Source organism: Syngnathus typhle, linkage group LG17 (assembly GCF_033458585.1).
Source record: "Syngnathus typhle isolate RoL2023-S1 ecotype Sweden linkage group LG17, RoL_Styp_1.0, whole genome shotgun sequence".
Lineage (NCBI taxonomy): Eukaryota > Metazoa > Chordata > Actinopteri > Syngnathiformes > Syngnathidae > Syngnathus > Syngnathus typhle.
The window spans coordinates 1542070-1560529 of NC_083754.1; the positions used below are offsets into that span (position 1 = coordinate 1542070).

At 46.2% G+C, this 18460-nt stretch overlaps 3 protein-coding genes across 8 annotated transcripts in view; 2 read left to right on the plus strand and 1 right to left on the minus strand.

The window, feature by feature from the left end:
• The window catches only part of tnrc18 (trinucleotide repeat containing 18), a 29644-nt gene extending 22839 nt beyond the window's left edge, over window positions 1–6805 (plus strand). For all 4 annotated transcript variants that reach the window (XM_061302960.1, XM_061302961.1, XM_061302962.1 and 1 more), the window contains exons 24-30: window positions 234–342; window positions 709–825; window positions 1471–1617; window positions 2112–3793; window positions 3875–4111; window positions 4199–4273; window positions 4333–6805. In XM_061302960.1, the coding sequence (XP_061158944.1) occupies window positions 234–342; window positions 709–825; window positions 1471–1617; window positions 2112–3793; window positions 3875–4111; window positions 4199–4273; window positions 4333–4539 (2574 nt within the window). In that variant the 3' untranslated portion in view covers window positions 4540–6805. The remainder of the gene's footprint in view (window positions 1–233; window positions 343–708; window positions 826–1470; window positions 1618–2111; window positions 3794–3874; window positions 4112–4198; window positions 4274–4332) is intronic.
• Window positions 6806–8370: 1565 nt separating this feature from the next.
• On the minus strand, window positions 8371–9332 carry LOC133170980 (immediate early response gene 2 protein-like). Its single transcript, XM_061304221.1, has 2 exons — window positions 9096–9332; window positions 8371–8971 (listed from the first exon to the last, which is right to left on the minus strand). Exons 1-2 carry the CDS (start codon window positions 9144–9146, stop codon window positions 8693–8695), a joined length of 330 nt encoding a protein of 109 aa, XP_061160205.1. The 5' UTR covers window positions 9147–9332; the 3' UTR covers window positions 8371–8692.
• An 832-nt stretch (window positions 9333–10164) lies between these two features.
• On the plus strand, window positions 10165–18295 carry card11 (caspase recruitment domain family, member 11). 3 transcript variants are annotated; one of them, XM_061302964.1, is made up of 24 exons: window positions 10165–10411; window positions 12050–12278; window positions 12351–12488; window positions 12583–12759; window positions 13035–13183; window positions 13311–13490; window positions 13580–13726; window positions 13810–13935; window positions 14003–14197; window positions 14275–14424; window positions 14557–14769; window positions 14836–14942; window positions 15133–15167; window positions 15242–15365; window positions 15425–15626; window positions 15730–15856; window positions 15931–16174; window positions 16243–16327; window positions 16400–16495; window positions 16800–16917; window positions 16983–17165; window positions 17385–17506; window positions 17598–17713; window positions 17957–18295. In XM_061302964.1, the coding sequence occupies exons 2-24, from the start codon at window positions 12080–12082 to the stop codon at window positions 18159–18161; spliced, it is 3438 nt and encodes a 1145-aa protein (XP_061158948.1). In that variant the 5' UTR covers window positions 10165–10411; window positions 12050–12079; the 3' UTR covers window positions 18162–18295. The 3 variants fall into 3 exon arrangements, with proteins under 3 accessions (XP_061158948.1, XP_061158949.1, XP_061158950.1); XM_061302965.1 differs by having other exon boundaries at window positions 16412–16495; XM_061302966.1 differs by having other exon boundaries at window positions 10166–10411; window positions 12070–12278.
• Window positions 18296–18460: the final 165 nt, after the last annotated feature.

Sequence of the window (18460 nt, forward strand, 5' to 3'; positions counted from 1 at the left end):
GAGATGTCGACCGGCCGGCCGGCCGCTCGCTCGCTCGGTGCTGAAAGTGAAACATGAAACATGCATGAAACAAAGTAGGTCAAGCGTCATGTGACGGCCACATGCGCTTAAAGCTCCCCGAGCTCTCGCCCTCTCCCCTTTGTCTTGATGAAATTAATAAACAAAGCGGGAAGAAAATATGCGCGCTAGCACGGCGCTGACATTTCAAGCCCTTTCTTCTCGTCGATGTTCAGATCATCGATGTGAAGCCTCCTTCGGTGCGCTATCTCCCCGAGGGCACCCGCATCGCTGCCTACTGGAGTCAGCAGTACCGCTGCCTTTATCCTGGCACAGTTGTCAACGGTACACACACACACACACACACACACACACACACACACACACACACGGCGCTTGAGTGCTATGAGTCATAGTCAATTTATAATTGAATTGCAGCTGGCAGCAAATGTATAACATCAACTGGGCTTTTTCAACTATTATTATATCTGAGTTTAGTGGTGTGCCCGTGTAAATATAGCATGTAGTATACACTGGTCACAGAGAGCTAGTTATTTGACAATATGTTTATTATTGCAGTATTATTAGACAGAGCTGGGGCGTATGTTAAAAAAAAATCTGTAGGAAAAAAAAACAACTTTTCACCACAGTTGAATTTAAGGCCAGTCGAGAGTGTTTTGTTTCAATTTGTCCGCGTTCCTCCCAAAACAGGAAGTTCCGACATTGACGAAAAGGACGATCTCATCACGGTGGAGTTCGACGATGGCGACACCGGGCGCATCCCCCTCTCGCACATCCGACTTCTGCCACCGGACTACAAAATCCACTGTGAGCACATCAACTCTTTTCTTGTTCCTTTTTTTCCGTTTCTTCCGCATTTCAACACAGAACAGTGATCTTAAAAAAATAGCTCCCAGTGGACAAAGAGGACATTTGTTTACACGGCGGTCCTCGGGGGCTTTTGCTCGACATCTGCGGCAGTCAAAGTTGGTTTCGAATCGCGCTCTTAGGTCACGCCTGTTTTTATTGGCAAGATTCCTTCCGGTCTGTGCGGGCGTCTCGAAAATCTGCCCACTGGCAAAGTATGTTTGAGGTCGGGCTGAACTGACTTCCTAAAACTTTTCCAGCGTGCCAAGAAAGATCAATATTTTGCTAACCCTTTTCGAGGCTCGGTTCTGCCGACCGGATCGAGAAACGTGACTCGGTTTCGCTCTTGACACACATGCATGCGTTTCCTCCGTTTACCCTTGTTCTCAAAATAACTTCCTTCACGCATTTGATTGGCTGAAGTGACATTGGGGTTAAGGGTTAGAGCACCACCTGTTGCGTGACAGAGTACACGGTTTTGTTTGTCTCCAAAAACGCAGGCGTGCGGGTCGAATCTTTTCGGGTATATAGAAACAAACGTCGGTTAAATATATGACTGTCATGATTTTGGGAGTGGTGTTAACATGCAGAAGAATGTTTGTGCAGGCGCTGAGCCTTCCCCTGCACTTCTGGTGGCCAGTTGCTCCCGCCGGAGGGTGCGCAAATGCAGCAAGGAGGGCAAAGAGGCCAAGAGTGATGAAAGCGCTCCAAAGGTCAAGGGGAAACCTGGTCGCAAGCCCAAATCCAAACCAGGCGAGTTCACCTCACGCACAACTGAAATCATTGAAATATCAAAACAATCCTTTTTTTAATTTTTTTTTTTATGTTTGACTACTTCAGAGTATTCAAAGGCTAAAATAGAATGAGACAACATGATGTCATTTTCTGCTGAGTCATCACTGGGTTATATAACAAACTGCCCGACTAAGTAGGCCTGAAAGCGTTTCAATTCAGTCCTTGTTGCTTTGTTAACTACAAAAGTCACAAAGCCACACAATAAAAACATCATCATAGAGGACCATGGGTGTGTTTTTAAAAATGTTTTTTTGAAAAAAGGTGGGGCACCAATCGCTTCCAACTTTGGCTTCATTGTTGCAGGGACTCGTGGGTGCATAATAATTTGCTCCCCAAAGCCCAACTTAAAATAAAGTCATTAGAATTATTGTCAATCCAAAACAAAATGACTTTTCTGGAGCACCATGAGCTTCATCATTGCTCATCCTGTTGAATTGTTGTTCCTACCCCAGAAACCTCCTCGAACTCCGACTGCAAGGAAAAAAACGAGTCTCCGTCGTCCGGCCAGCCCCCAGACAAATCCCAGGATTCCACCAAAGTAGCCCAGGACAGAAGCTCGTCAGTCCAGAAAGTAGTTCAGGAGAAGCCACGGCCCGCTTCGCGCCCCGCGGCAAAACCGGGACGCAAGAGTTCCATCGCGTCGTCCCCTTCAAGTAGCCCGACCTCCTCGGCGGGACCCAGAAAGAGCGGCTCGGCTCCTGCCGCTCAATTGAAAGCCAAGCTCTCTTCGTCATCCTACCCGTCCACCTACGGAAAGATCCTGACTGTGGACTTGTACAGCGAGCCCAATCTGACCTCGTATAACGGCCAGCGTAGAGAAAGAGAGAGCGGCGCCGCCAACGTCAGTGCATCCAACAGGCCCGTGTCCAGACCCAGTGTGACGGCAAAGCCCGGTGTCTCCACTCCCAGATCTCCCTCTACCCCAGCGCCCAAAAGCAAAGGCGCCTCGGAACATCACGGCAGCTCCAGACCCATCGGATCTGTTCTCCATCCCATCTCCAGACTGTCGGCAGGCAAATCCGGTTCTTCCCTGGCTGCCAGAACGTCATCGGCATCGGGACCTCTCTCTGGACCCAAAGTGAAGATGCCGTCTGAGCCGGCTTCCAGGCCCATCTCCAGGATCAAGCCCGCCTCCAGACAGGCGGACACGGTCAAGCGGAAGCCCGCCTCCGCCGAGCCCCTGGTGAAGCTTGATCACGAGGGCGTGACCTCGCCCAAAACTAAAAAAACCAAGGCTCTGATGTTGCTGGAGGGCCAAAGCGTCAGACGGGATCCCGCCCCCTTGGGCGAGCAGAAAGCGCTCAAATCCAAAGCCAGGGTTCCCGAGAGCGAGCCTGGCCTGCGGGAGAAGGAGCCCGCCTACGCTTCGCACGTCCTGGCTAAAGAGCGAGGGGAGAGCCGCGCTAGAGGGCAGGAACCCGACGCCAGGGAGGAGAAAAGCAAACTAGAGGAGCAAAAGGAGGAGGACAGAAGGAAGGAGAGGAAGATCAAGGAAGAGTCTCCGAGCAGCAGCAGCAGCAGCAGTAGCAGCAGCAGCAGCTCCGAGTCGGAAGCAGAAAGCGGCAAAGGGAGTGTCAAGCAAAAGAAGAAATGCACCTCCAGCTGCTCTTCCTCCTCTTCATCCTGCTCCGGCTCTTCCTCCTCGTCCTCGTCCTCGTCTTCCTCCTCCTCCTCGTCCTCCACGGACGACTCCTCCTGCAGCTCCGACGAAGACAGGACCGCCACCCCTCCGCCGGGCCCCGTCTCTCCCTTGCCGGCAGCAGCAGCACAGGACAAAGTGAAAGAGGAGGAGGAGGAGCAGGACCTAAAGGAGGAGGTGGACGTCAAAGTGGAGGAAGACGAGGAGGAGGCGTCGCCTGGCTCCCTTTCGCCGTCACCGTCGCTCTCAACCTCCTCGGCTCCGGCCAAAGCGGCCACCGGCAAAGGTTCTGGGCAAAGGGGCCGCCCTCCCAAACCCAAGCCCAGCGGAGGAGAGGGAAAAGTGGGGAGGCCCAAGCGGCGGGAGGGCGTCCACCTCCCCACCACCAAGGAGTTGGCCAAACGCCAACGCCTCCCCAGTGTGGAAAACAGGCCCAAGATTTCCGCCTTCCTTCCAGCCAGACAGCTCTGGAAGTGGTTCGGGAAACCCACTCAGGTGAGCAGACAACCCTCGCTCGGAGAACCGTTCTGCCGCTGTCTTTTTTTGTTGCTCCACTTTCTCGTTGCGCTTTTGCAGAGGCGAGGAATGAAAGGCAAGGCCAAGAAGCTCTTCTACAAGGCCATCGTGCGTGGCCGGGAGATGATTCGCATCGGCGACTGCGCCGTCTTCCTGTCGGCGGGGAGGCCCAACCTGCCCTTCATCGGTCGCATTCAGAGCATGTGGGAATCGTGGGGCAGCAACATGGTGGTCAGGGTCAACTGGTTCTACCATCCGGAGGAGACCAACCCTGGCAAGAAACTCACCGACAAGAAGGTAAGGAGAGCGAGCGAGCGACCAAACAACACAGCTGGAATATATTTGAATGTTCCTCCTAACGGTCAAACGTTGTCCCCCTTTGAGAACTGGGAGCAAATATGTGGGCAGTCTTTACCAGCGGCTCTGCAGTCTTCCATTCAACGAAAAGACTTCATGGAGGTACGCAAAATATATCAGTCGAGTGGAATATCATCTCCTAATAATCTATCTGCGTGCAGCGCGCCCTCTACCAGTCGTCCCACAGCGACGAGAACGACGTGCAGACCGTCAGTCACAAATGTCTGGTGGTCGGCGTGGAGGAGTACGAGCAGATGAGCCACACGCGTCGCTACGCCGAGAGCGAGGACCTCTACTACCTGGCCGGCACCTACGAGCCCACCACGGGGATGATCTTCAACACGGACGGCGTCCCGCTCATCTGCTAAACGCGAGCTTGCGCTTCTCTCCAACCAAAATGTGACCCGACCAGCAAAACCAGGTGACCATTCCAAGTTGATTGGTGACGAGACACAAACGAACCCTCGGACGGACTCGTCGGAACGCACTCGTCGGAACGCACTCGTCGTGTAAATACTCCCGTGTAACAGAAAAGCTATATAGAGGCAAATATGAGTGTTTTATTTTCACGTGCTAGCTATGTCCGAGTACTTTTTCTCCAAGAGGTAAAGAAGAGTGGAGAAGCTTTAAGGAAACGTGACTGACCACACAGGTTGTGATTCTGATGTTGCCGTGGTGATGTTCCAGTCATGTCTTTTCCATGTATCTACAGTAGAGAACAGCAGGAGCGAAAGAGAAAGAGGTCCAGACTCCCTCCAATTTGCTGTCCAAACAGAGAGCACTTAGAATCCTCAAATCCAACTCGCGGGCGTTTTTTATTTTTCACGCAAAGCCCCGTAGCTCCCCTTGACAATCGAAACTCAGGCAGGCAGGTAGATTCAGAAGTGTCTCAAACTCCCTCAGACACTCAGGCTAAAGAGAGAGCAAGTGGACGGACGGACGTGTGATCTACTTTTTAAAAAGCACTTGTCCGTTGTCAGCCACCGCAAGAGCTAAATCCACCCGGAAATTTGATTTTAGGCAGAAAGCAGAGCAATAGATTTTGTCCACATTGTGCAAAATGTGAGATAGAAAACTAATCAAATGGATTGCACAAATATTGGAAGCTCAGGATGGAATTTTTGATTTGATTTTTTTTTTTTCCCTAAACACATTGTCAAGCTCAATGTATGTCTTTTTTTGTCATGCGTTCATCCTTTCAAGCAAGTTTCAGTCTCTACGCACTGGTGGAGCTAGAGGGGGGGCTGCAGGGGCACTGCCCCCCTCCTAAATATGCTTAGACCAGGTGCCAAGCCAGGTAATGACTTTTATGGGATTTTTTTCTTTCTTCTCAACATTTCCACACATTTAATGAATTTTTATCAGCAAAGGGGAAAAAATCCTAGCTCCGCCAGTGCCTCTGTTTACCACGAGTGCACTTTGAACAACTTTTTGAAAGGGCGTCTTTTTTTTTTTTTTTTCCCCTCCTCCTCCATAGCCCCCTGACTCCCTTTGAGTCCCACAGGCAGGCATCCCGCTTTCAGCCACTTTTTGACGTGCCTAATTTGACCGTTTTTAGGTTTCAACTGTTGAATGTCATGCTAAAGAATAAGCAATGGCCGCACTCTTCCTTAACGACCATCATGATAATGATTTTTTTTTTATGCCAAATGGTTAAGCCTACTCCGTTTTTGCGGCCACTCAAGGTTTCCTGCATCCGCGCTGAATATCTTTCCATTCATCTGAGGCGCCATTGCAGCAGACACTACCGATTGTCTCATCTTAACTACGGTTATAATTTCAATGAAGAGAAACCAAACTCCTAAATGGAGCTTTGCATTTCTAAAAAAAAAAACACAAAGGTTTGATCATGATGCTGCTAGTTGTGTTCATATTTGAGGTTTGACAAGGTACAGCTAAAGCGAGACAAAAGATAGAACAGACGAGAAGTGCTGGTTCTGAATGTTTGTGTCTTTGTGCGTGTCGCTTTTGTAACCCATCTTGGGTGCGTTAAGGCCTTCCAGCCCCACGTACATCCAAAGTTCAGCCTTACAGGGTCCAATGTGCACACCCTCATTCCCCAACTCATTTGCTCTCTTTTGTATCATCAGATTCTATTTGTTTTCTTTGGCTGTGATTTTTTTTGTTTTTTTTGGGTGTGTGTATATTATATGCCTACGTTTTACTATCCCCTCTCTGAACAATCGTCCACGCCTGCTGACAGGCACTGGGAGCTAGCTGCTAGAAAGAGAGAGCGAGAGAGCATAAGAGAGAATGAGAGAGAGGTGGACTGGAGGCTGGTTCTTCGTCTGCTGTTCCTTCGATATCGTAACTCGTCCTGTTCCAGGCGTATAACAAGATTATTTTGAAAATGACTAGAAAAAAATGATCTACGTTTTGTAAATGATCCTTCACTGTCGAGGGAGAGAGAGAGAGAGAGAAGCTTATCAGAATATACTTTGTACACGTCTAATCTTGTAAAAACGCAAAAGAATACATTTTATTGCAGACACCAGATATATACCGTTGCTCTATACTGTATGTGTAAGGATTTTTTTTTTTTTTTTTTACAGACAACGACCACGTTTACCAGTGTTTCTTTTTAATGGTTTTAGTAACTCAGTATTTTATAGTTAATAAACAGATGGAACTGTACTTGTGGGCTTCTGTGTCATTTTTTTGGTTTGAAGGAGGAATTTGAAATTAAAAATAGTCATTTCTTGATGAAGACAATTAATATATTTGAAAAAAAAAAAGATAATAAAATGCAGGTGTACCAAAGCCTTTGTGCAGATTTACATGATCAAGCATTTCATGTTTTTAGCGGATTCAAATCCAAAAATAAGCTAAAATTCTGACGATATATTTGAATGAAAGCTTAAGTGAATATTTGAAATGTTTCCCTTGGCTGCGCTGTCAGGTGTGTGCGTTGCGTGTGAGCCGACTGCCCCTTTAATCATCAGTGGACTCCATTTTGGCAGCCTTGTAATGAAGCTGCTGCTGCTGCTGCTGCTGCTTGTGATAAAATGGAGGGAACTCCAGCTTCCTCCGCTGACCGCAGGAGATGCATTTTCCATTGCTGACCCTCCATGATGTGGCTGCATGTGTGTGTGTGTGTGTGATACCACTGTGTCTGGGGGTAATTAAATATTTGCTGACATGGTGTGTGTGTGTGTGTGCGTGAGAGATGGCGATCCAGTTTCATGGAGAATGCCGCAGTCTGGGCTTTGGCTCCCTCTCGGTTTGTCCCCAAGGACCAACATCAGCATAACATCAGCACCTGCTGGGAGAATCTTCTCACACGAGCGGCATCTTCTGGCATATTGCCTCCCCCTCAATCCTGCCTCTGCGCTTTTACACACACACACACACACACACACACACACACACACACACACACACACACACACACACACACACACACACACACACACACACACAATCCTGTGGGTGTGTGAGCAGGAAGGATTGTGATAGGCTGCCATCCCAAGAACAGAAATATCGTATTGGCTGAGGCGTCTTACACTAAGGGGAGGTGTGGTTTTGTGTGAGTGTCATTTCGGTTCCTCTCACTTGCATCATTTTTTTTTTTCTTCAATCTTCCTCCAGGCAGCTCTGGGTGTGTGTTCTAAGCAGTGGTTTCCCAGGAGACAGGTGTCTAAGTGCGGGGGCGTTCAAAAGAAGCCGTGCACAAACAGTTGAAAGGCTTTATATTATCTTCTGACTTTGAGAATGTCACACCATCAAACTATGTTTGTCCTTCTGTTTTGTCACATTGGCGGAAAAAAAAGCATGGGAAGAAGTTCTCCTCGCTGTCAAGATACTCGCTCAATTTCACAGTTGTCATTCCTGCTCTTGGTTTACGATACAAAGTGACAAGAGGCTAAAAGAGCTCAAGTGCAAAACAAGCTGTCAGCATGAAGATACTTGGAGTCTTTGTGTCGCTAACAGATGGAAATTGGATGAACAGCTTTCCTAATTTGACCCCATGTCGGCAATATTCTTTCTCCTCTGCAAAGATGAATTAGCGGCGTACTTTTGAGCTGAGAGGTTTAGTGACTTTTCAATGAAGAATATTTCCATGATACTGCCACCAGATGTCCACAGCACAAAGAGCAGCACAAGGAAAACAAACTTGTACACAAGATAGTTTTCCTCTTTTATTATTGGAAAAAGTGCTTGTACTGAGATGAAGAAGAAAAAAAAAATCATCTCCAATAGATAGTTTGGCAACTCTATTGCATTCACAGTATGCTAGTCCAGTTCCGTTTCAGAGAACTCCAGCTGTTACGTATATCAAATTGGAGCCATCCTCTTTTCTTTTGCAATGCATTTGTACTTTGGTGATACTTTGGTTGTTGCCTCCTCACATAGAGGAGAAAGAGGGCGGATCCATCCATCCATCCATCCATCCATCCATCCATCCATCCATCCATCCATCCATCCATCCATCCATCCATCCATCCATCCATCCATCCATCCCATCCATCCCATCCATCCCATCCATCCCATCCATCCCATCCATCCCATCCATCCCATCCATCACTGGGAGATAGCGAGGCACGCTTCCATGGTCTCCTTGCGCTCGTCCTCATTGCTAGCGGCTGTGAAGGTCTCTGCGGGATTGTCAGCCACCCGTTGGCCGCTTTGCGCGATGGCCAGAGCAGAGTAGTAGAGGTCAGTGGAGGATTCGATCATTTGGATGAGCATGAGGCTCCTGTGAAGACGCTGTCCTCCTCTCTGAATGCGGGAGCTGTGCAGTTTCCCCCAAGACGTGTAATAGATCCTTAAGGCCTGGGCGCTCACCTCCATGTCTGTCGACTTCAGTCCAAAACATCTTACTGCCAAGCTCCATCTTACTACAATTTCCAAGATAATTACAAAAAAAAAAAAAAACCCTGGTAACATCACCACTAAATGAGGTCATTTGAAGAAAGAAGCTTACCTTGTCTGTCGAAGTTCCCCATGAGTCCGTTTGTGCGTTTGCTTCGCGCATCCGTTCGATGCGCCCGTGACGTCACGAAGACACCAGTCAAAGTTCTTTGTGGCGCACCAAATGAGATTGTCCGAAGCTTTCAAATGACCCGTGATGTCACCACTCGTTTGCGACGCTCTTAAATGTGAAGTAACAAACGTGCTGTCATCTTCTTCTTCCTCATCGTTTTTCTCTTCTGGCCTTCCTTCAATGACGATACAATAGAAAGTCTCTCCCCTAAGAAATGATTTCAATGTTTTTAACAGTTCTCTTTCCATTTCAATTTTCTGTAGGCCATTTGCATTTGTTCCATCTCCCAAGTCAGTCTTAATATCCTTCTCCAAAACCGTCCAGTGCATCAATAATTTCTTCTTTTTTTCCTCAGCGTCCATATGCAGGAGTGGGGCGGCATTTTTAGTTGCACAAACTAAATAGAATATAGCAGGAGACACAAATGGGGAGGAAAAAAAAGTTCGATTATTTGTTTGGGGTTCCTAGAAGTCGACATTTCACATAGTGACCAGGAGATGGCGACAGCGCTGCACCGGAAAACGATGGAACGATAGCTAGGCTGCTTTTATTTTGGTGGCGGTGGTGAAATTGAAACAACAATTTCCGGGGTAGGCCAAAGCAGTCATCATGACAGGCCACTGGGTGGCGCTAGTATACAAAGCACCGTTCAACAAGTACAATATATTTGTTTTTTGAACAAGTAGAACATTTCTTTAATAATAATAATAATAATAATAATAATAATAATAATAATAATAATAATAATAATAATAATAATAATAATAATAATAATAATAATAATAATAATAATAATAATGAATATAATAATAATAATTTACTACTACTACTGGTCATACAGGAAGAGACTGAAGAACATTCTTTACAACAGAGGTTAACACAAAACTAAGGAACGACCCCATATTTTTAGAGAAGAAAAAAAGGTCACTGAAACAAAAATAAAATAGTTGAAGGAAACGTCATACGGTACAGGTAGGTTCAAAATGCACGCCCCCTCACCACCACCACTTCTCTCTTTCTTTCTGTCCCGTTCCCACACTCTCTTTCTCTCTCTCTGCGTCTGCGCTCTCACTTCAGGACGGAGTGAGACAAAGTTGACTTTGCGCGTCTTCGAGACCTGGAAAGGTAAAGAGCATAGATGCCCTTTAAAAGACAAGAAGAAGAAAAAGAAGCGCTGCAGCAGCAACACAGAGTGGCACGCCTCGTCATTTCCAATTTCTCCCGACTTTGCTGACTGCTTATCGTCCACATTTCAGGTAAGCCCAAATTTTGATTGTTGCTGGAATATGGAGAATATTTAACTTATTAAGTGGCTGCAGCAGCAACAACTTGAGCTGTATGTCAAACCAGCTCTGCACACAGTCACCTGCTTCAAAAGGGCTGGGCATACATTATAGCTTCTGCATTTTCTACACAACAATAGCGTTACTTACACAAACAAATGAAGTACAAAGATAACAATGCTCACTTTTGACTGACACTGTCATTGCATTATACTAATATATATATATATTTTTAATAATCTGTCACTGCAAAACCCAAGTTGTTAATATCTATCTAAAGGCAGATTTATCTTGGTCGGGAAAAAAGAATTGAAAAGAAATGGGGAAAACTTCTCATTCCTGTTCTCCTCCATCGGACTCCGCACACAAGGGAAGGAAGGCATCTCACATTTCTTAAAGCTTGGACAATGAAGTCTTTATGATGGCTTGCACACACCTGAACCATTTTATATCTACATCAATCCAAATTCCAGCCCCTCTATTGCATGGCCTATTTTCAATCTGAATGTGTTGGTACAATAGTGAAAAGTTGATCTGTTAAAAAAGAAATACATCAAATGATTAAAAAAATGATTGTTTTAATGTACTGTGCATACAATATAACTCAAATGAAATAAATGTTCTCAAATGACTCTTAATTATGTTATCTATGATAATGATATTTAAGTGAGGACATTTATCAAGAATTTAAAGTCAGTGTGGATTATTTAAAATCACTATTTAGTTGAAGCTACTTGCGTTTTCTTCAGCATGACTGTTATTTCGCTTTAATAATCACTCTAGTGATTTTCTCCACTAGTTTGATCGTCTGCCCGGTTTAGCCAAGAACGGCGTCGAGTGTGGAACAAACAACAATTTGTATTTACTGACAGGTCCGGTTGGTTTGTGCCACGTCAATCTAGACCACGGCACATAAAATAAGGGAAGCATGTTGCGCACGCATTTGGAGTCTACACAGAAAAGAAATGTCTTCTTCTAGAGTTGTTTTAATAACAGGTTGGACCTCGCGTCACCTCCGTCTAGACTCTCGACGAGTTGTCGGCCGGAGTCGGTTCATTTACATACAGGTGATGGATTCATACAGTTTCCGAATCATCTTGTTTGATCGGCGTATTTGTCGAATGAGGTTGACAAGAATGATCCCCGCTGTTTAGCGATGACGATGTGTTGCCGCAAAATATTGTTTCGCCGGTTGTAATATAAAGTGCCAAAAGGGATATGCAAAGTGACAACGCCTAGTTTAGTTCTCACACTAAGTGCTGCTATGAAAGCGAAACACACTCATGCGTAAAGGACTCTCAAGTCCCCCGAGATGAGGCTTCTACGCACATCTGGTTTGGCAAGGAGGAAACAAAGGTGAATTTTCTCGACAACATAGTCGAAAACAAAAGAAGAGAAGAGGAAGCATATCTGCGGTTACTGCAGACGTGTGTGTGTGTGTTAGTCTGTGATCTGCATCGAAGCCTGGCACACACCCTCAAGATGTGGCAAGAGATATTTTTTTTCCACTCCTCAGGCTACGTTTGAAAGATAAATCATTCATTTGGCTCTCACTTTTATAAACAACTTTGAAATTAAAAAACCCCTGAATGTCACCACCACCAAATGGAGGTCTTGTCTGGTCTTGTCAGGACGCATGAGATGGAAAAGGGCACACCGGGTATCCTTGACGACGTCGAGCAGCGGTGGGAGAAGGTGGAGTGCAAACGCTATGAAGTTTGTCGACTCATCGCTCCGGCTCGGCTCACCCCGTACCTCCGCCAATGCAAAGTGCTGGATGAGCAAGATGAAGATGAGATCCTCAACTCTTTAGTGCTGGTCTCCAAAGCCAACCGCGCAAGTATGTCGCCTGTTTTCTTTGATATTTAAGGGAAGAAAAAAAATGAATATGCTAATGCTAATCTCCCATCAGGTCGCCTTCTTGACATCCTGCACTCCAAGGGAGAGCGGGGCTATGTGGTCTTTCTGGAGAGTTTAGAATTTTACTATCCGGAACTTTACAAACAGGTCACGGGGAAGAACCCAACACGGCGCTTCTCCACCATCGTAGGTGGGAGAGCATCTTCTGCTCAAATCCAAGCTTTACCTCTTCATTTGATTGTAAGTTGATTTTTTTTTTTTTGTTCTTTGCCGCTTTTCCGCAGTGGAAGAAGGTCATGAAGGTCTGACCCAGTTTTTGATGAACGAGGTGATGAAGCTGCAGCAGCAGTCGAAAGTGAAGGCCCTGCAGCATGTTGAGCTCAGCAGGAAGAACTGCACCCTGGAGGATGAGCAGAAGAAACTGCGGCTCGTAAATCAGGAACTTCACACCTCGCAACAGAGTAAAACAATCAAATACATTTCAAAGTGGGCGAGAATGGAAAGACTGCAAAACAACACAAGGAAGGGCATGAGGTGGAAACTTTTCGTCGGTCACATTATTATTCCGAAAATGATGAAGTTACATTCTTCGTGGTCAGGGTGGGTTTGAAAATGCGCAATCATAGAAAGACTCTAGTTCCTCCTTCCCTGTCCTGCGCTCTTTCTTCTTCTTCTTCCACAGTTTCATGACATGAATGAAAAATGGATTCCCACTTCCTGTGTTTGGCTTTGCAAGGGTACAACAAAATGAAAGAAGAAAGAAACACCTACAGCGATGAGCTGCTGAGAGTCAAGGATGAGAACTACAAGCTGGCCATGAGATACGCCGCGCTGAGCGAGGAGAAGAACTTAGCAGTGATGAGGAGCAGAGACCTGCAGCTGGAGGTATCAGATCCAAATGTCAAGTTTCTATTCAAAGTTTATCAACACCCATCGCTCCAGGAGTACCACAGGGATCTCGATTAGGGCCCTTGTTTTTCACGATTCCACTTCTTCATCTGCGTTCAAACAGATTGATCAGTTCAAGCACAAGTTAAACAAGATGGAGGAAGAGTGTAAGATAGAGAGGAAGCATAGTCTCATACTGAAGAACGACATCGAGAAACGTCCCAAGAGGGAGCAGATCTTTGAGCTGGAGCGGGAGAACGAGACACTCAAAATCAAATTACAGGAGCTTCAGTCCATCATCCAGGTGCGGACAAACTTGCATTTCGCTAACTTGCAATCAAATCTCACCTTTTGCTTTCAAAATGAAATTATTTTTTCTTTTTGAATGCCCAGCCTGGTCCCCTGTCCACTTCAGACAAAGACATTGTTGACATTTTGGAGCATGACAGACAGGAAGCGCTGGACGACAGACAGGACCTGGTCAACCGCATCTACAACCTTCATGAGGAAGTCAGGCAGGCAGAGGAACTGCGAGACAAGGTAATAAATACATGTGTTTCCAATATACATTTAAAAAAAGAAAACTTCCTGAGTGTGTGTGATCATTGTTTGTGTGTGCATAGTATCTGGAGGAGAAGGAGGATCTGGAGCTCAAGTGCTCCACTTTGGAGAAAGACTGTCAAATGTACCGCAACCGAATGGACACCATCACCATGCAGCTCAAAGAAGTGGAGAAAGAGAGGGACCAGGTGACTCGATATATACGAGCAAAAAGCACGCGCCGTCGTTTTATAGAACGTCTATTTGGCGCCCCAGGCTTTCCGGGGCCGAGACGACGCCCAGCACCAGTTCTCGCAGAGTCTGATCGACAAAGACAAGTATCGCAAGCAGATTCGAGAGTTGGAGGAGAAAAGCGATGAGCTCCAAATCGAGATGGTGCGCAAAGAAGCTCAGCTGGTCACGCTGGAGTCTCGCATGCGACGTATCTCCAAGGATATCGCCTTGGATCAGGTTGGAAATAAAATCGGAAATGTCATTGTGAAATGCACATTTCAGATTTTTTTTTTGGGTTCTTTTCTTTTCCTCAGAGCTTACCAAGGGACGTAGCCCCAACTTTCCTCTTTCAGCGGGAGCTAAAACCCGCCCAGGCCCAGTCGGAATGGTCCAGTGACGAGTCACCAGAGGAAAGGATGCCACCTGAGGAGTCCCGCCTCAGACGCAGACCCAATCTAAAAGCAGTGAGGCTATCGCTCCGAATGAATGACAAACTTTGGCATTTATTTCAATTTACTCTTTTAAATTTGCCCGTTATCTCATTTTTGGACAAAAGCTGACGCATAACTCCAAGTTCTGTATGCTTGACCTTTCAGAACAGAGCAAAGTCTCCCAGCTGGGTACCCAAAGAGCTTGCGGCTAATACCGAGCCTTCTCATCCCGCCAACGGTGGAGAACTTCTTGAAATTCCGACAGCAAACTTAAACGCCAGCAGCATGTCCCTCCCTCCTACACCCAGCGTGGCCCCTTCATCCCTCACGTATCAAAGCTATCATTCCATGACGGAACAGTCCAACCGGGCAAATATGGTGAGAACGACGCTATTCGGTACGCCAATGGATTCATCTGATCCTTCCCCCAAAAATATTGTCCAGATGCGTTACCGTACCGACAGCATCCAATCCACGCAGCCCGAGCCCCCCGAGAAAGCCTCTTTGTACCGCAGGGAACGGGAGAACGAAGACGACTTCCACCCCCGCAGGTACTGTCGAAACATGCTGTTGGTTGAATACCTCTGTGATTGTGATGACCTCATTGGATGTGTTTTGCCTGAGGAACTTTCCTATCTGAGAAAAAAAGTGTTTGATTTCGAATGCAACAAGCTGCAGATTAGCGCTAGAAGCTAACGTGGGCAATCTAAAAATCGGTCCTCTCCGTTTGATTTCTTCCAGCCTCTCGGACTTTGACAGTGACACTATGGAATTTGGTAATATCATTTGCAAAAACCTCCTTCCTGCTATCAAAGCTGCCAAGGTTTAAATCTCCAAAATACATCCTTAGAGGAAGAAGTTGAGCGCGGTCCACCTTCTCTCCACTCCTCTTCATCATCCTATCAATCAGAAGTCATGGACACTTACGACATGGAGCAAGTCAATAACATCTTCAGGAAACTTTCCCTGGAAAGGTATACATGACACACATTTGGTCGCTTCCTCTATTGTTCACATTTGTTTGGGTGCGCAGGCCTTTTCGTCCATCTCTGTCCTCCGTGTCCAGCATCAACTCGGCCTGGAAGCCCATGCAGGAGTTGACCTTATTAGGTGAACACCTACTAAAGGACATCACTCTCACCGGAGGCAATGACAGTGGGATTTTCATCTCATCTGTCCAGCCGGGCTCCGTTGCTGAGAAGAGCGGCTTGCGAGAAGGTCACCACCTCTTGCTGGTGAGATGGACTTCAAATCACCTCACAAAAGTGGATTCCGATGGCTTCGTGCAAATGTTTCGGCGTGCTCACGTCAATCCGTCACGTGCGTCTCGCTCCTCAGCTTGACGGGCGCATACGTGGAGAGAACCAGAGGATTTCGTTAGAAACCAGCACCCTGGAGGAAGCGCACTGGGTGCAGCAGTACTGCTCCGGATTGATCAGACTGCACTACCGGGCCAACTTTGATTGTATGTATGTCACCCGACGACAGCGTTAGAATCATTTTTCGATTGGACTCAGATGAGTGTATTGTGCGTGCCAGCTTACCGTCGTTTTCAGAGGGACCTTGAAGAAGGTACGCGGGTTTCCGGAGACTCTTTCTACATACGGGTGAACATGAACATCTCCAGTCAGTCAGACAACTGCTCGCTGAGTGTGCAATGCGATGAGGTGGTCCACGTTGTGGACACAAAGCACCGGGGCCAGTGCGAGTGGCTGTGCGCCCGGGTTGATCCCTACAGCGGCTGCGACCTGCCAGATCGCGGGACTCTGCCTAGCAACTCACGGTATGCCAAGCTCTATTGAGAAGTCGAAAGGTGTCATCTACAAAGTACAAATGGGTTTGTAAACATAGGGCCCAGCAGCTCCTTCTAGTCAAGATACAGAAGTTGATGTGTCGAGGGGGGAAAGAGGAAAATGAAATGCAGCGCAACATGAGGGTAAATATATTTGAAGGTATTTTGATGGATAGGGTGCAGCAAATGACTTTATGATGATGATTGTATATCTAGAGCACTTTGCAGGCAGAAGAAGGCACCCCCTCGTCTGATCCCAAAGCCAGCCCGCGCATGTCCAGAGCTAGCATCTTCCTCACTCAGATCATGCAGGTAACAAAGCATCAGTACATTCAGAAAGACCCTGGATTGAAATGACATTTGGCGGGGATAGGATTTTTTTTTTTTCTTGGGGGGGGTTCTGCAAAACATTTTTATTTACAAAATATTCTTGGAAAATTTCTCTTTGGATGTCCACTACATATTTTAGGATGGGGGGGACAGTGCCCCTGCGGCCCCCCCTCTAGCGCCGCCCGTGTATCCAGTACTATTTGTATAAAACTACCTTCACTGTGTGTTATGATGTGAAAGGGGCAGTCTTCAAATAATTTCATGATTCATTATGGGTGCTCTGAAGCTTGTCAGCAGGACGGATACCAAATACAAGCGACTGAACAGCAACGAGCGTGTGAGAATCATAACCTCCAGTAGCGCAACTCTCCCCAGACAAGGCTTAGACGCACTCAGAGCAGAAGGTCAGTCTTCATATTTCTTTTGAGATTGTTCTGCTTTTACATCACGTTGTCTTTGGTGCAAGCAGATGGAGCTGATCCCGAGGGAGAGATGAGCAGGAGTTTGAACTTGACCCCCTACAGTGTTGTCACCCCCCAGTGGACTGAGAGGAAGAGACCGGTGCTCTTCACACCATCTGCTTTAGCCAAAACACTTTCACAGAAATTAGTTAATATGGGAGGGGTCACGGACTTCAGTGTGTGCAAACCAGGTTTGTTTGGAATGTGAATGATGTGATTATTTGCACCCCCCCCCCTTGTGAAAAGTACCAATCATCACTTTAGTTTCTGCTTGCACGGATGTCTCAAGATAGAACCAACTTTCTGTTCCTGCTTGCTTGTTTTAGATGTCTTGATTTTACAGCCAACATTTGTTCAACCATTGTCAGGAATGTTCCTTTGTGTGCATTATCCTCTTCTTATTTTTGTAGATATTTTACCCAAAGAGGAGTATAATCAGAAACTGAGTGCAGAGTCCATTGTTCACTACAAAGAAAAAAATCCCTCTATTGAATTCATCGCCAAAGACAGCATAGAGGCCATCGCTGCAAAGGTTGCTTGCACAGCCAATCATTACCAGATTGACTTATTTGTACTTTTGTGATTTGATCTCTGTTTGTTCTGAACTATGCATATTGTTTCAGGGCAAACACTGTCTACTGGAAGCGGAACTTAGTTGTGTCAAGAACCTCCTGAAGATGGATATATACCCAATCATCATCTTTGTCAAGATATGTGAAAAAAATGTCAAAAAGCTGCGGTAGGGGAAAAAAAACCAAACATAAAAAGTCTACACACCCTTGTTCGAATGCCAGTTGTGAAAAAAAAAAAGAGACCGACTGGAACATTTCAAAGGAACGGTTCTTAATATTGAAACAAAATTGTTGTCGGTACAATTTGTGCACACACACACACACACACACAGCTTGATTTTAGGTTGTCATCATTTTACAACAGCCACCACAGTTAAGTTGTTTCCTTCCTGTTTCCTGTCCACACACAGAAAGTTGCCACTGCGGCTGGAGTCGGAGGAGGAGTTTCTGAGGTCAAGCAGGGCAAAAGAGAAGGAGCTGGAGGGCATTCCTTGCCTCTACGCCAGCCTGGAGCCAGACGCCTGGCCAGGGACGGACGACCTCATCAGAATGGTTAAAGAGCGAATATTTGAGGAGCAGAAGAAGACTGTGTGGGTGGAGCAAGATCTACTGTAGGCACTTATCATTTCTCACCATGGGCTGTACATGGAAAAAAAACTATTTCTGAACCACAACAAATACAGCACCAAAATTGTAGATTTATATGTTCTGTATTTAATAGTAAAACAATAAACATGATCTTTTGTAAAGTTGTGCATTGCATTGTTTTGAAGACTGTACGTACATGGACGATACAAAAACTTTCTTTCGGCAAACGTGATCTGAAGTATACTACCCTCTAGTGGCCAATGTGATAAGTACATGAAAATGTTCTGTGCTTTAGACAGCGAATAGAATTGTCACTTAGACTTTCC

Bases quoted from the DNA above. Each gene is read 5' to 3' on its own strand.
- LOC133170980 (XM_061304221.1), bottom strand. From the start codon at position 9,146: ATGCGCGAAGCAAACGCACAAACGGACTCATGGGGAACTTCGACAGAC. The intron at 8,972-9,095 runs GTAAGCTTCTTT...TTTGGACTGAAG, and splicing joins GGGGAACTTCGACAGACAAG to TCGACAGACATGGAGGTGAG.
- card11 (XM_061302964.1), top strand. From the start codon at position 12,080: ATGGAAAAGGGCACACCGGGTATCCTTGACGACGTCGAGCAGCGGTGG. The intron at 14,943-15,132 runs GTACTGTCGAAA...GATTTCTTCCAG, and splicing joins GACGACTTCCACCCCCGCAG to CCTCTCGGACTTTGACAGTG. The intron at 16,918-16,982 runs GTCAGTCTTCAT...TGGTGCAAGCAG, and splicing joins AGACGCACTCAGAGCAGAAG to ATGGAGCTGATCCCGAGGGA.